Source organism: Desmodus rotundus, chromosome 2 (assembly GCF_022682495.2).
Source record: "Desmodus rotundus isolate HL8 chromosome 2, HLdesRot8A.1, whole genome shotgun sequence".
Lineage (NCBI taxonomy): Eukaryota > Metazoa > Chordata > Mammalia > Chiroptera > Phyllostomidae > Desmodus > Desmodus rotundus.
The window spans coordinates 8597582-8612792 of NC_071388.1; the positions used below are offsets into that span (position 1 = coordinate 8597582).

Sequence of the window (15211 nt, forward strand, 5' to 3'; positions counted from 1 at the left end):
CTGTTGACCGCCCCTGCCCCTCCTGTGCCCGCAGATGCTGAGCTGCCTGGAGCACATGTACCACGACCTCAGCCTGGTCAGAGACTTCAGCATCAACCCCATCACGCTCAAGAGGTGGCTGGTAAGTGGCAGCTCCCTCTGGTCCCTCTTGAACACAGTGTCATCGAGTAACAGGGGCATGACCATTGGGCACCTTCCCGATGGCACTGGGCGTCCTGGAGAGTTCTGCCAGGACTTTCGGCCAGTCTCTGTGCCCCGACCACACACTCTGCCCCTGAGCCCCTGCTCCCAAGAGCGAGAAAACGGGGAGGACCCGGGGCGGACACGTGCAGCAGTGCGCTCTGAAGCAGGGCACGTGTGAGAGCACGTGTGCAAATGTGTAGGAGTGTGTGTCTGAGTATGTGCATGTTTGTGGGGGGAGGGCATGTGTAAGTGTGTGCATGTGTGAATGTGCATTTGTAAGTGTGCTCATCAGTATACATAACACATTTGTGAGTGTGTTGTGAATGCCTGTAGGTGGGGGCGTGTGTGAGTGGGTGTGTGTGTGTGTGTAAGCCTGTGCAGAGGTGTAAGTTTATGAGTGTGTGTGTGTGAGTGACTGTGTGTGTAGGTATGTGTGTTAACATGTGAGTGGGTGTGTCAGTGTGGTGTGCATGTGTTCATGTGCAAATGTGCATGTGCGTGTGGGGGTGCATGTGTGTGTGTTGTGTGAGTGTGTGTGCATGTGCGAGTGTGTGTTCAGCAGCAGAATGTTTTGAAAATAGAACATTACTGAGAACCAAATATCGAAGACTTGTTAAAGGTCTCACGCTGACGGGAACCCAGAATCCCTCGTGTAATCCCTCCAGCTCACCCCTCAGCCTCATGTGCCAGGGTGGCTCCTCGGACACCCCGAGACACCTGCGTCCACAAGCCCAGGGTGAAAGCCTAGGGAGGCCTGTGGCCATACCCGCCCTCTGGGGGCCACCTCACCCCCCACTTCAGTAACCACGGGAACCCTGCTGACCTCAGGTTCAGAAGTGCACTGGGCAGGAGGCATCCAGAACAGCAGGGGACCTCGGGGAGGAGGGTGGGCGGCGGGTGCAGGGTGGGCAGCACCCTCTCGTCTCCCGCAGCTCTGCGTGCACGACAACTACCGGCAGAACCCTTTCCACAACTTCCGGCACTGCTTCTGCGTGGCCCAGATGATGTACAGCATGGTCTGGCTCTGCGGACTCCAGGTGGGCCACGGGGAGGGGACCCTCTTCCTGGGGGCAGCAGTGCTCTGCTCAGGGATGTGGCCCCCCGTCCGAAGGGGACAGCCATGGGGCCCCCTCCACCCTCCCAGGGAAACCACCAGCCCATGGGTGTCAGCACCCTCCAAGGCGAGGCTCCTCTGATTCAGGAAGCAAGTGGACCCTCCTCTCCCACCCCAGAGAGTAGGTGTGTCCTCTCCCACCAGGCCAGTGGCTGGAGGGGGCTTCATCCCGCCCACATCACTCACTCGCCTCCCACCCTGTCCCGCCCCTCCTCGCCCCACGTCCCCTCCCGGATCCAGGAGAAGTTTTCCCAGGTGGACATCCTGGTCCTGATGACCGCAGCCATCTGCCACGACCTGGACCACCCGGGATACAACAACACGTACGTGAGCAAAGGCTTCCCAGGGCACTGGGCTCAGCACGATACTCAGACCAGCCCCGCGTCGGAGCGGTCAGTGCAGGCTCCATAGGACACAGCTCCCCACTGCGGGATATTGCCCATGGCCTTGGGCCTCCCTGGGGCGGGGCCCTTCAAGGTTACCAAACCCTAAGAGGCTGCCACACCCTTTTGTGGTCCTGGCTCCAGGCTGCACCTCTGCACAGGCCTACAGCCCTTCTGGCACCAGACCTCCCAACGCCCTGAAACAGGCCGTGATGCCCGCGTAGGGACTGGACGGCGGGCAGCCCACCTCCCTCATTCTCTGGATCTCACTGCCCCCTTGGCAGCCTCCGCAGCCTGTTTCCAACAGGAACGAGGCTGCGGGCTAGGACTGGGTGGGGAGATGAGCAGGTGGGCAGTGGGGGCTTTGCTGAAGCGTTGGTCCGCTCCCACCCGGGGCTGGGGGTCGAAGGCACAGAGCTCCCCCGACCCAACTGCTGAAGTGCAGACTGCGTGGCACTGGTTTGCACTTACAGTGGTGCTTCCTTCTATCAAATGTGTGCACTTGTGTATCGAGTTCCTTGTGTGTGTGGTGACCCCAAATGTGCCCGAGAACCTTGCCAACCTTGCCCGGACCAGAGTGGACTCCAAGGTGTGGAAGTCCGTGTGCCTCCCCTCCCCCATGGCCAGTGATGGTCCCCTCCCCGGCGAAGGTCCAGCACAGGGCCTGCACCCCAGCATCTTGTTTGTCTCCCAAACGTCTGCCTTTTGCAGGTAGTGAAATGTTTTGCAAGGTGCCGTGACGAAAGACCTGGTCACCTTCAGGGCATCGCAGCAGGGAGAAATGGAGATTTCTGGGTGTGTCCACCTGGTGGGACTCTAAAACCTTGGGGTTGTCTCGTTCAAGGGGCAGCAGCGAGCCAGGGGAGCCAGGAGAAGTGAGTTCCTGGCACGGGCGGAGTGCAGTCGCCTTCACCAGCCCCTGCACGACTGCCTTCCAGCCCCCACGGGCACCACTCAGACACCTGGGCGTGTGGCCCTGACTCGAAGGTGCCTGCGAGGGCAGGCTCCTGAGACCCCTTGCCCCTCGCCCCCCACCCCAGGTACCAGATCAATGCCCGCACAGAGCTGGCCGTCCGCTACAATGATATCTCGCCCCTGGAGAACCACCACTGCGCCGTGGCCTTCCAGATCCTCGCCCAGCCCGAGTGCAACATCTTCTCCAACGTGCAGCCGGACGGGTTCAAGCAGATCAGACAGGTGCGTGGGGGAGAGCACTCGACTGCAGAGCGAAGGGGAGTCTGGGGGGACACAGCTGACATGGCCACGAGAGAGCCCCCGTCCAGTGGCTGAGGCTCCTGGAAGCTCCCGGTCACAGCAGTGCCTACCAGGGACCCGGGGGAACCGGCTGTCCTTCCCACCGCCTGCAAGGCCATGTGGCACCCCAGCACGTGTACACTGGATTCCACCAACAGCACTTCACAGCCACTGTTGAACTGACCCTTGGAGATAAGCCCTTTCTCCAGCACAGCCCTGGGGAGCGAGGCTCACAGCACTGGGTGACGTGCCCAGGGAGCATGAGTACACGACAGGCCTGACCACTGTCCCCTAGCCCCCGGCTACCCCATGACCCAGTCAGCCCCACTGCCCTCGTCAGATAAGGGACCTTCCCACCTCTCAGTGCACTTTGGGAGGAGGGTAAGAGCGCCATCTGTCCCGAGGCAGACACTTCTGACTTACCACAAATAACACCCCCCTTCACGCAGGAGGTCCCACAGAACGCAACTCTGCACTCCACCCCCTGGCGTTTGCAGGGGAGGGAAGATATCAGGGTGATCCCCTTGGATGAATATAGTGGGTTGAATGGTAGCCACGCCGCTGCCAAGAGAAAAAAAGTATGTCTACCTCCTGAACCTCAGACCTTGAGAATGTTACCTTATTTGGAAAAAGGGTTTTCACCATTGTAATTGAAGGAAGATCTCTAGATAAGATTAGCTTGGGCTATCTAGGTGGGCCCTAAATCCAGTGACAAGTATCTCTATGAGAGACAGAAGAGAAGACACAGGCATGGACAACAAGGCCATGAGATGACAGAGGCAGAGACTGGATTGATATGGCCACAAGCCAAGGAATGCTGGAGCCACCAGAAGCTGGAAGAAGCAGGAAGGATCCTCCCCTTGCAGCTTAGAACAAGTAGGGCTAGGCCGACAGCTTGATTTCAGACTTCCGGCCCCCAGAACCCTGAGAGAACACTTTTCTGATCTCAGTCAGCAGGCTGGGTGCATGGCAGCCTCAGGACACAAGAACAGGGGCCACAGTCAGTGCTGGCAGGAGCCACACTCTGACATTCCACAGACACAAACCTCCCCGATCTGATGTCCCCATGGCCTGGCGTGAAGAGGCACCTGATAAACAGTCTAGAATCCAGTGCTGGGAACACACTCACCTCCTTCCGGAGAGCTGATAAGCTTCACTCTATCAGAAAACAGCTTCATAAACCAGTTTCCCCACTTGTCCCCACTTCCAGGAAGTTCAGAGCCAAATATAGTGCTTAATCACTGTTGTCATTGGATCACTGGTTCCTGGTGCAGCTCTCTCCTTATCTCCAGGCATTCTGGCCTCTGGCCATGTTTATGGAGCCACCCAGCAAGCCCTAGGGTGTTCTGATAAGCCCTAGGGAACCTTTCTCTGAAGCAGGGAAAGGGGCGAATCCTAAATACCGCATTGCAGTGGCAGCTGCCCCTGATGGCTGCCCAGCGGCCTGGAATACGCATGGCTCGGAGAAGCGAAGCATCTGAGACTCAGCATCGGTCCCCCGCCCTTGGGAGGGAGGTGCCTGACTGGAGGAGCGGCCTACCCCACAGCCGGGATCTTCCCTGTGCTGTCCCCCACAGGGACACTCAGGGTGGTCTGCCCCATTGCTTTACTGATGTGCACACGAGACTTTTTCTGAGGGTAAAATCAGTTGTCCCAATTCTTTAAATTACACTTTATTGATTATGCTATTACCGTTGTTCCAGTCTTTCCCCTTCACTCCCCTCCACTCAGTACCCCACCTTTGTGCACGTCCATGGGTCATGAGTATAAGTTCCTTTGGCTTCTCCATTTCCTGTACTGTACTTCACATCCCCACAGCTGTTCTGTAACTACCTATTTGTACTTCTTAATCACCAATTCCCCCATACTCCACTCCCATCTGGCAACCATCAAAATGCTCTCCATATCCATGATTCTGTCTCTGTTCTTGTTGGCTTAGTTTTTTAGATTCAATTGTTGAGAGATAAATATTTATGGCCATTTTATTGTTCATAGTTTTGAACTTCTTTTTCTTAAATAAGCCCCTCTAACATTTCATATAATAATGGTTTGATGATGAGCTCCTTTAGTTTTTACTTGTCTGGGAAGCTCTTCATCTGCACTTTGATTCTAAATGACAGCTTTGCTGGGTAGAGCAGTCTTGGCTGTAGGTCCCTGCTTTTCATGACTTTGAATATTTCTTGCCAATCCCTTCCAGTCTGCAAAGTTTCTTTTGAGAAATCAGCTGACAGTCTCATGGGAATTTCCCTATAGGTAACTAACTGCTTTTTTCTGGCTGCTTTTAAGATTCTTTATCTTTAACCTTTGGCATTTTGATTATGATGTGTCTTGGTGTGGGCCTCTTTGTATCCATCTTGTTTGGGACTCTGTGTGCCTTCTGGACTTGCATGTCTATTTCCTTCACCAAATTAGGGAAGTTTTCTTTCATTACTTTTTCAAATAGATATCCAATTTCTTGCTCTTTTTCTTCTCCTTCTGGCCCCCATATGATGCAACGTTGGGCCATGCCACCAAGACAGGAAGTCATGGCAGCTCTACCTAATACATAGAAACAAACACTGGGAGGCTGCCAAAAGGAGAAGATAAAGAAACATGGCCCAAATGAAAGAATAGATCAAAACTCCAGCAAAAGAGCTAAACAACATGGAGATAAGCAATCTATCAGATGCAGAGTTCAAGACACAGGTTATAAGGATGCTCAAGGAACTTAGTGAGGGCCTCAGCAGCATAAAAAAAAATCCAGTCAGAATGAAGGATTCACTAATTGAAATAAAAGACAATTTACAGGGAATCAACAGTAGAGTGGATGAAGCTGAGAATCAAATCAATGATTTGAAACATAAGGAAGCAAAAAACAAGCAATCAGAACAAGAAGAAGAAAAAAACAACAACAACAAAAAATACAAAGATAGTGTAAGCAGCCTCTGGGACAACTGCAAGCATTCCAATTTTCAATAAAATTCTGTCGTGGAGTATTTTGAGGACTAACTCCTCACAGGCAGAGACCCTTCACTATTACACAATTAAATCTTCACAGGGAAATTGCACCATTCAAAATACCAGTGGCGACCCCCTACCCCAAAATGCATTTGAGTTGATCTGTATTGGCTGATTTGAGTTCTGCATTTGGTGCTTGTGGCTTTATTTTCTTGAAAAAGTAGCATGCCATACTCAGGACAGAGATGTGTTTGTAAATGCTTGTGGGATACGTGGCTGAGGGGTAGGGGTGTGGGTGGATGGGCGGACCAACAGACAGATGGATGGACATATTAGATGGACAAGTTGGTGGGTAGATGAGTGGATTGGATGGGTGGATGGCCAGATGGTCCTGGTTTCAAATTACATCACCTTTAAACCAATATTTGATTAACTAAGTAATAAAATGTTTAAATTAAGAACTCATTGCACCCTTACTTACAAATTTGTAAACAGAAGAATACCATCATTCCCAAGAAATAGATGCACATATAGTCACACACATACCAGGTAACAGGAAAAAATACCCTGGGAAAATCGGCCATTGACCTCCACCAAGATCTGGAAGGGACACACCCTGTTCCCAGGTTACTAAAGTGAGGGGAAGCATCATCCTTGGCGAGCCAGCCACCCCCAAATAAGCCCTCCTCGGTGGCCAGAGTGAGGCTGCTGCTTCTTCACGGACGCAGCCTGAGAAGCGTCAGGCTCCCTCCTGGGCTTAAACCCAGGCCTTCTCCTCTCCCACTGCAGCCCGGACAGTTTCCTCAGCCTCTAAAAGGCTCAGTTTCTGTATCTAAAAGTGAGGGCAGTGATTCTTAGACACACACGTGGCGTTGGCCTGAGCACTGAATGCCGTGCGTGCAGAGGGCCCGTGCACAGCTGGCGCTCGCTGGGGAATCGTCGGGATGATGCCCAGTGTTCACGCTTTGCCATTTCACTATTCAGGGGATGATCACATTAATCCTGGCCACTGACATGGCGCGGCATGCAGAGATCATGGATTCCTTCAAAGAAAAAATGGAGAATTTTGACTACAGCAATGAGGAGCACATGACCCTTGTAAGTAGGCTTGTTTTACCTTTGGGGGAGGGCTGTGGGTGAATGGGTCCTCCCCTCCAGCTCAGACTGGAAACAAAGAAACCAACATTCTGACCTTGCCTTGGAGTGAGGTGCCAATAAAACCCCCGTCTCTCCAGGGAAGGCCACCTAGCAGGGGCCCTCTCCTGGTAAAGCTGCCCTTCATGGCTCAGGGCACAGTGTCTCATCCTCCACCTTATTCTGATTTGAAGATAATAAGTGCATGAAGGCAATTCATCTGGCTCTGGTTTCCTAGAATAAAGTTGGCTCTCCCACAAAGGCACCACCCCAGAAAACACGCTGGATACCAGTCTCTGGGGGAGCAACTTCAGCACCCGGCAGCTGAGGCCAGAAGGGTTAAGCTCCATCCAGGACAGTTGTGCCCTGGCTGGCCGAAGCCTGGTGTCGGGGGCAGCATCCACGAGCGGCCTGGTGGGCAGAGCCCCGAACTGCCTGGAGCTGCAGCCTGATGCCTCACATAGGACACAAGACGGGTCTGCTTCAGTTCCCAGGAACGACAGGTCAGGTGACGAGGGAAGGACTGGAGGGCAGTGCCCACCTCGTTCCTGGAAGACCCTCCCAGGCAGATCTGGGGCCCCCGTTTCCTGTGGACATTCCTGCCAACTTAGCCTCAGGCCCTGAATGGTAGCCAACACTTGGACTTCAAACACTGGCAATTCCAGGTGACGGTTATTTGGGCCTAGAGCAAGTCGTTTGTGCCGCCGCTAGTCCCAAAGGCACTCACCTGGCTGGTTACCTGCATGCTCCGGCTGAATTCTTTGGCCTGACAAGTCTCCATCTGAAAGACCCCCTGTGCACCCAAACCTCACCAGGCTCAGAGGACCAGAAATGCATCCACCTGGGGAAGAGCACAAACAGGATGTGGCCAGGCATGGGACTGTGCACTGGGGGCCACCACGGGGGGCTGGGGTGGCCAGGAAGGCTAGAGAGAGGGACCAGAGCAGGACCTGGAAGAATGCAGTGGGGAAGAAGGGCCTTCTCCAGGATGGCAGCTGGGGCCAGGGTCGGGCATTGGGATGCTGAGGCCATGCCCTCCCTGCTTTTACATCCCCTTTAGCCTATGTTTCTAATGTGCCCCTCTGTCATTCAGGGGTCCCAACACCACCCACTTTTATTACCCTTTTAACTTCTGTTTCCTAATGTCAAATGAACTCAGATAGAGTCTGGAAGCTTTGGCTCAAAAAAAAATGGTGAAGAATTTATTCAAAGGTCTTAGGGTGTGCACCCCAGAAACACAGCTAGGCTGAAACCCAGAAGTATCCTGAAGAAGAAAGAAAAGCTGAGAGTTCTTATGGCAAAAAGTACGTTCTTGGGAAGAATGGGCCCAGCATCCTTTGCCCTAGAATTGGCCCCACACAGTTGTCTGTCAGACATGAGGAGGTCTGGCCATGACCAGTGGTCTGGGTACATGAGCGTTCTTTCCTCGGTCTCTTGGCAGCAACCAGTCACACGGTGCCTGGGGGTCTGACGTACGCCCAGGCGTTGACGCAGGCGCGGGGAGCTCAGGTGGAAGTTCCCCAGGCTGGTTAGAGCAAGCGTCTCCTCACGCCGTAGGCAATGTGATCTTACTAATTTAGCAGCTTGTCTGCAGCGGCCCCATTACTCACCCCTAACGATGCCTCTCCACACTTTTCTGTATCTCAATAATCAAGAAGACACCTTTGAACTCTACTGTGTATATTCATGTGACAGAACATCCTTGGGTTCAGTGGGCTGTTGCAGCCCTCAGATCTCTCCAGGAAAACATTCTGAGCCTGTGGGGGTGCAGCGACCCCCATTCTCCCCCATTGAGGCTGAGGGTCTAGCTGCAGACCTCCAGGACACCCACCACAGGTGACCTGGACAGGCCTTGGAGGGGGCAGCAAAGCTCAGCTCCACGGCCAGCACCCCCCACCCGCCCGCTGCTGTCCTGGGTGGCAGTCCAGCCCGAGCAGGGACGCGTCCTGGTCTGTGCACCACCGCCTGATGCCACATCTCTTCTTGCAGCTGAAGATGATTTTGATAAAATGCTGTGACATCTCGAACGAGGTGCGTCCGATGGAAGTCGCAGAACCTTGGGTGGACTGCTTGTTAGAAGAATACTTCATGCAGGTAAGAGCGTTTCGTGTGAGCCCTCGATGCGCAGCAGTCAGCCCCCCCACCCCCGTCACTCTTCTCAGCCCCTTCCGCAGGGTCCCTGTGTGAACGTGATGGGCGGGCCACCGTGGACTCGCAGATGGAGCGGCGGGAATTTCTCCCGCCTCCAGAAAGCCTTCACCACAGGCGCCCGTCAGAAATGACAGAGCCTGTAATCTGTGACATGAAAGACAGGGACAACCTGGAAACGCTGAAATTGTAAAACTGCCACCTGTTACCACTCACTGAGCTGCTCAGGCAGTGGATGTGGCAGACAAGCGGCCTGAAGGTCAAGAAGAACTGCAGGGGCAGGAGGGGCCCCTAGGGGTGTCCCGGGCAGGCTCTGATGCAGAAAGCCAGGCCAGCCAACGTGGAAAGTGCTGGAGAGGATCATAAGCTATGACTACAACAACTTGGCAAAGCCCAAGAGAACAGGGAGCGGGGGTTCAGAAGCTGCTTCTGCCACTGAGCATCCTTGTGACCCACTTGATTGGCCTCTACCTGGCCCCTCCCTGGAGGCATGGCCCTGCACACCCAGCGAACACCCTGTTAGCACTCAGCATATTACCGTTTTTTTCTCACAATTAGTGATCGTTATTACTGATTTATACAATGCAGAGTGGTTTGGTTTGTTGTGTTGTAGCAGCTCATCTTCCTCCTTCTCGAAGAGCAGTGACCCTCAGAGCCCCCCAGGTTCCACAGATGTTCCTTCCTTTAATGTCGCATCCACTGCTCTCCCCAGAGCGACCGTGAGAAGTCGGAAGGCCTTCCCGTGGCCCCTTTCATGGACCGGGACAAAGTGACCAAAGCCACAGCCCAGATCGGGTTCATCAAGTTCGTCCTCATCCCAATGTTTGAGACAGTGGCCAAGGTAAGTGGCCGTCACCACAGCCTGGACTCCACAATAGCACGAAACACACTAGTGCACAGCCACACACACATGCTTGTACCCACATGCATGCACACGCTCACACACACTAGCACGTGAGCTGTCACTGCCTGCTGGACAGACACCCCACCTGAAGTGCCCCCTCCACCTGAACACCAGCATGCCCAAAACGCACCCTCGCCCCTCCCCACTCGCCCCTCCTGCCCCCACTCCTCCGCCTGTCACCCAGCAGCACAGCCTCAGAGCCTCCGGGCTTCCCCCTCTGGGCCAGCGTGGCCGGCCTGCTCGCTCCCATAGAGCCCTCCTGCACAGCGCCACGTGCCACAGGGCCACAGTGCCACTCAGCACCACCCCAGGCCCTGCGCTCCCGGGGCACCAGCCACGAGCCCGCGCACTCCTCTCACCATCCCTCCCGAAGAACCTCCAAACCCGTCTCAGTGTTACTCCACTCCACCCAGCACACGGCCATCGCCAGGCCAACCTTCAGCAAGGGGACTGTCTCCACCTCTCCCCTGAAGCGTCCATGGCTCCCCACTGCCCCACACAGGGCCGTGGTCCCCCAGCCTCCCTAGCACTTCTGTCTGGAAGGATGACCTGCCCACAGCTCCTCCTCCCCGCCTTTCTTCCAGCCTCTACCTCCAAGGCCACCCTTCCTCCCCCTGGGGTGCCCCAGCCTCAGGCCCTTGCTGTTCCCACCAGCCTTCCAGAACTACCCCAGCTCTTCCTCGAACCCTGCAGAAACATCACTTCCCCGAGAGCTGCCTTCTTGCAAGTAGCACTCTCCACAAACTGGTGCCTTCAAGGCAGGCCAGCAGCCCCGCCCTCCCCGTGGCAGGTACAGAGGTGTGACTGCAGACACACAGAAAGTGTTCCCTGCGGAGGCTGTGCACCCAGGGCTGCAGGGCTGGTGAAGGCTCCACAGGGAGGGGTACCCCTGAGCTGAGTCTCAGAGACTAGGGACAGTCCAACAGGTGGACAGACGGGAGGTCAGAGCCCCTTTGTCAGGCTGGTGGGTTGGGGTGAGCGGAGTACACTTGGGTTCTGGGACTGTCAGGGGCCTATTGGGTGAGGGTGGCATTTGGAAGATGGGAGAATGCATCGTGGACACCACAGCATGGACAGTCAGGGGCACATGGGAAGCAGAGGGAAGGGAATGGCTTCTACCAGGCCCCCATGAGAAGCAGGAGACAGTGGGGACCCTGGAAATAGGTGGACAGGTGGCAGGTGCGAGAGGCTCCAGGAGCCATTGCCCAGACGGCGTCAGAACCTCCGTCACCCCGGATTCTGTAGCAGGCAGCACCCCTGGGGGCCCCAAAAGTGCCAGTTGGAGGCACATTTCCTTCGCAGTCTGTTGAGACACGGGACCTGCCCCCAAACGTTTCTGTCGCCTCAGTGGCGGGCAGTTGACCGAGTCTGTACGCCCCTCCAGCTCTTCCCTGTGATGGAGGAAAGCATGCTGCAGCCCCTGTGGGAATCCAGAGACCGATACGAGGAGCTGAAGCAAATAGACGACGCCAAGACAGAGGTAAAGGTGGCCTCCCTCAGGCCAGCAGGCCCCACTCCACCCACCCTGCTGGTGGCACTGAGGCAGCCCCTCCGGTCAGGCACTCATGCCCACCCAAAGAAAAGCCACATCGGTAAAATCAGGGAATAGTGCTGCCCACCGAGGATGTGACTGAGTGTCCATGTCCACAGCATCTCCCTGCCCGCTGAGTGGCACCCAGCCCCCATCCTCCCTCCCCTCCATCTGCCCCAGCACAGACGTGGTTCAGGGAGAGGACGGTAGAGGAGATGCTCCCCCTGGCGAGGGAAAAGCTGCCACCATGTCCCAGCTCCAGGGCACAGACTCACATGAGGCAGCTCCGTCCCTCCCAGGGTCCAGGGAGAGAGACCAGGCCTGGTTTTAGGGTGCTCTGGGCACTGATACAGTTCCCAGGCTCAGAGCTGGGCTTTCCTCTAGAGGCTTTCCACAAAGCCTCACCAGCTGGTCTGCACAAATTGCTGCACCAGGGTCCCCTGCCTCTTGGGGCCACCCAAGGACCTCCCTGTCTGACCTCCAGCCACCCCAGATGTGGCCTCCCCTCTCTCCAGGAGCCCCAATGCAGCCTGAAGTCTCCCTACTCCCTCATGCTTTATCCCCATCTGGCCTTGGCTGGCCTCACCCCATCCACCCTGGCAATGCCCCCACCTGTACCAAAGTGAGCAGTCTTCTTCACTGCCCACTTCAGCCAGGGCCCCCCCCCGTTTCAGTGTCCCCACATGCCTTTGCTAATGGGCCCTCCCACCACACACTGCTGAGGCTCATCCTGTGTTGTTCTCATCTCTCCCAACCTACTTCGTGCAACGCTGAACATATTGTAGGTGCTCAGTAAATTCTCACGAGCCCACTGACCCGCAGCCCAGCCACCTCCATCTCTCTAGTTAGATTCTAGCAGAAAGTCACAGACAGGTCCTGAAGTGCTAAAAGCTTAAGAGCAAATGATAGAGGCAACAGATGTAAGAAGAGGTGTCCCCCCACCCAGGCTTCCTGCAGGAGAGCTACAGGGCCCTGGCTCTCCTGGGCCACCCACATACCATCTCGATGAGGCCTTGGGTCTCCCAGTCTCGGCTGCCCAGTGGGGGCCACTGGTACCCTCCAAGGCACCTTCTTGCCCCCAGAAAGGACAGACCCGAAAAGGAGGTAAAAGGGCCGTGGACTCCCCAGTCACCACCACCAGTCCCCAGAGCTGTGTGCGCCGTGACTTTGTCCAAGCACCGGACAGTGACCGTGTGGGGTGAGGCCTCCTGTAGCAGGAAGGGGGCTCGTGCTCTGAGCTGAATCAGGACAGCTCACACGTATGTTCTGGCACAGCGAGGCCGTGGGCGTTCGTCTCTGCCTCACATTCCAGCCCCTGCAGTCAACAGGGAGCTCCCGAGCAGCCAGCAGTCAGTCAGTCAGTGTCTCCAGAGCCTGACCTTTGCCTTCTTCGTGCTCTGTCCTGTCCTGGTTGCAGAAGACCGAGAGCCGGACCGGTGGGGGCCCTGACAAGCCACGGGAGAAAAGCAGAGATTCAAAAAAAAGCGAAGGTAATGCCCTTCCACGTTGATGGCTCAGTAATTCCAACTGAAATGGAGACACGCTTGGAATCTGGGGAGGGAGGGCAGGAGGGAGGGAGGAAACCTGAATACCAAATATTTTTAAATAAGTGACACTCTTTTCCTTGTTTATAACAATTAGAATTGGGCTGTGAAGGAAGGGGGGCAGGCTTTGGTTAATAGAAAAAGGTCAATAATTAGCATGGGTACCACTTCTAAAGGAAAACACTTTTTCAAAGCTTTTCATAAACAAAGTGTTCGCTAGCATCGCTGTGATCATGTACCCGTGCCCTTGTTGACATGAGCCATTCAGCTCAGTCCATGCGGAAGGCACCCCAGCTCACTGGGCCGAATAATAAGGTCCCACCATGCATGTGTCTAAAGGACCATTGAGAGAGGCTCAGTTTATAAAGCATTCAAGGTGCCAGGCATGAGAAACGGGTCTGGTTTTGTAAGGGTAGCGGAGGCCCCAGCATCCGACAAACCAAGCGTTGGGACTAAGTACAAGCTCAGTGCCGTGTGCAGGCAGCCCAAAGTCTCTGAGCCAAAGTAAAGGTACTCACACCCTCACTGCTGCTGTTTTAGCAACTGACCAACCGAGCAGAGTGCTGGTACCTAATGCCACGCCGTAGATGCTGGCTTTTCGTTTTGAAGTCAGATCATAGTTTTGAATAGCTTGGAAAAGGGATCAAAATTGTTTTATTTTGCCTAAACATGTTCAACAATATGTCCATGGCCTCAATTTTCAAACACAGTCTGTGTCTAATCCTGTGACATTTGCCACATCTCTGGCACATTGCAATCCCAACAAAAACAAACCCGTAGTCACTTTCCCTTCCCAGCAGACCGTGCCTGAAGGAAGCAGGAGCGCCCATGGGTGTTCGGGGTCGGGCCACCCGACCCATCGGAGAGGCCTTCGCCCAGGCAAGAGCTGATCCTGACCCTGGTACCACCCAACCACGTTTTCTAAGAACCACTTTGTTCACTGATCCAAAAAAAAAAGGAATTCGTGATGCTGTACAGAATTTTTATTTTTAAACTGCCTTTTAAATAATATATTCTTATACAGAAATGGGTGCTGTACTTTTTCTTTGGTGGGGTAGTGTGTCTGAGAGACCACAGAAGCCCTCCCTCGTTCTCACGTGGAGACGGGGACACTGTGCTTACTCACCATGTGGCCAGACCACCTGCCCAGTCCAGGTGATGCCTGCGTCCCGGTAAATTCCACCTTAAACGTCAGACGGCTGCCCAGAGCCCCAGGCGGAGGTGTACGAGGGTCCTGCGTTTGTGCGCTGCGGGGGACGCTGGTGCCTGTGCAGGAAGGTGAAGGCCTGAGGCAATGGGTCACCCTGCACGCAAAACAAAGACCACGCAAGGCACACACATCCCCCGTCCATTTGCAAGAGGTGGGAATGGAGCCTTTACCGTAAGCAGATGAGAAAAGGAGCCTCAGTGACTCAGCACGTCTGAGGATGTCTTTTGCATGGGGAGGAGCTATCCTTTCTTCCTGCCTTTGTTTTCGGGACAAGCACTGGGGGCTTTCTGGCTGGCACTGAGCCCACAGAGGGACACCCAACCCCGGCTTGTTTGAGGGGCCCCACGTGCCTCCTGAGCCCTCACTCAGAGCCCCTGCCTGCATTTACACTCCCCCGTGCCTCCCAGGGCTGTGGGCTCCACCCGTGCCGGCTCTAGGGACAAAATAAGCTGCTGAAGAGCCTCAGCTTTAGGACTGACCTTTAAAGAGCATGTGCACACATGACCTGGTCAGTTCCGTTTCCGCGGAGCATTCACGCCCTTAGTGGGTTCCAGAACGCTACTCCCCATCCTTGCGGAATTCATTTTTGAGCTGAGAGGTTTTCCGTCTCTTCTGAGAGCTGCATTTCCGGAACTTTCACACCCGTAAGTAGGAGAAAATCCTCTCCCAAGTCATGTGCCTGCTTTTTCTTTTATTTTTTTTAGGATTTTATTTATTTATTTTTAGAGAGAGGGCCAGGGCATGTGAGAGGCAACTACACATTGATGTCTCTCTTCCTTCTCCCTCCCTTCCCCTCTAAAATTAAATTAATAAAATCTTTTTTAAAAAAAGAAAGAAATGGAAGCTGGGGGGAAAACCCACTTTCTCTC

General features: G+C 54.8%; 1 protein-coding gene across 4 annotated transcripts in view; it reads left to right on the forward strand.

Annotated features, from left to right (window-relative positions):
* Window positions 1-14159, forward strand: part of PDE9A (phosphodiesterase 9A) — an 87274-nt gene extending 73115 nt beyond the window's left edge. For 3 of the 4 annotated variants that reach the window (XM_053917413.1, XM_045196138.3, XM_045196140.3), the window contains 10 exons: window positions 35-121; window positions 1116-1220; window positions 1538-1620; window positions 2721-2877; window positions 6856-6969; window positions 8995-9099; window positions 9866-9994; window positions 11442-11537; window positions 13006-13078; window positions 13930-14159. In XM_053917413.1, coding sequence (XP_053773388.1) covers window positions 35-121; window positions 1116-1220; window positions 1538-1620; window positions 2721-2877; window positions 6856-6969; window positions 8995-9099; window positions 9866-9994; window positions 11442-11537; window positions 13006-13078; window positions 13930-13943 — 963 coding nt within the window. In that variant the 3' untranslated portion in view covers window positions 13944-14159. The remainder of the gene's footprint in view (window positions 1-34; window positions 122-1115; window positions 1221-1537; window positions 1621-2720; window positions 2878-6855; window positions 6970-8994; window positions 9100-9865; window positions 9995-11441; window positions 11538-13005; window positions 13079-13929) is intronic. The other variant, XM_053917417.1, reaches the window with a different exon arrangement.
* The last annotated feature ends 1052 nt before the right edge of the window (window positions 14160-15211 follow it).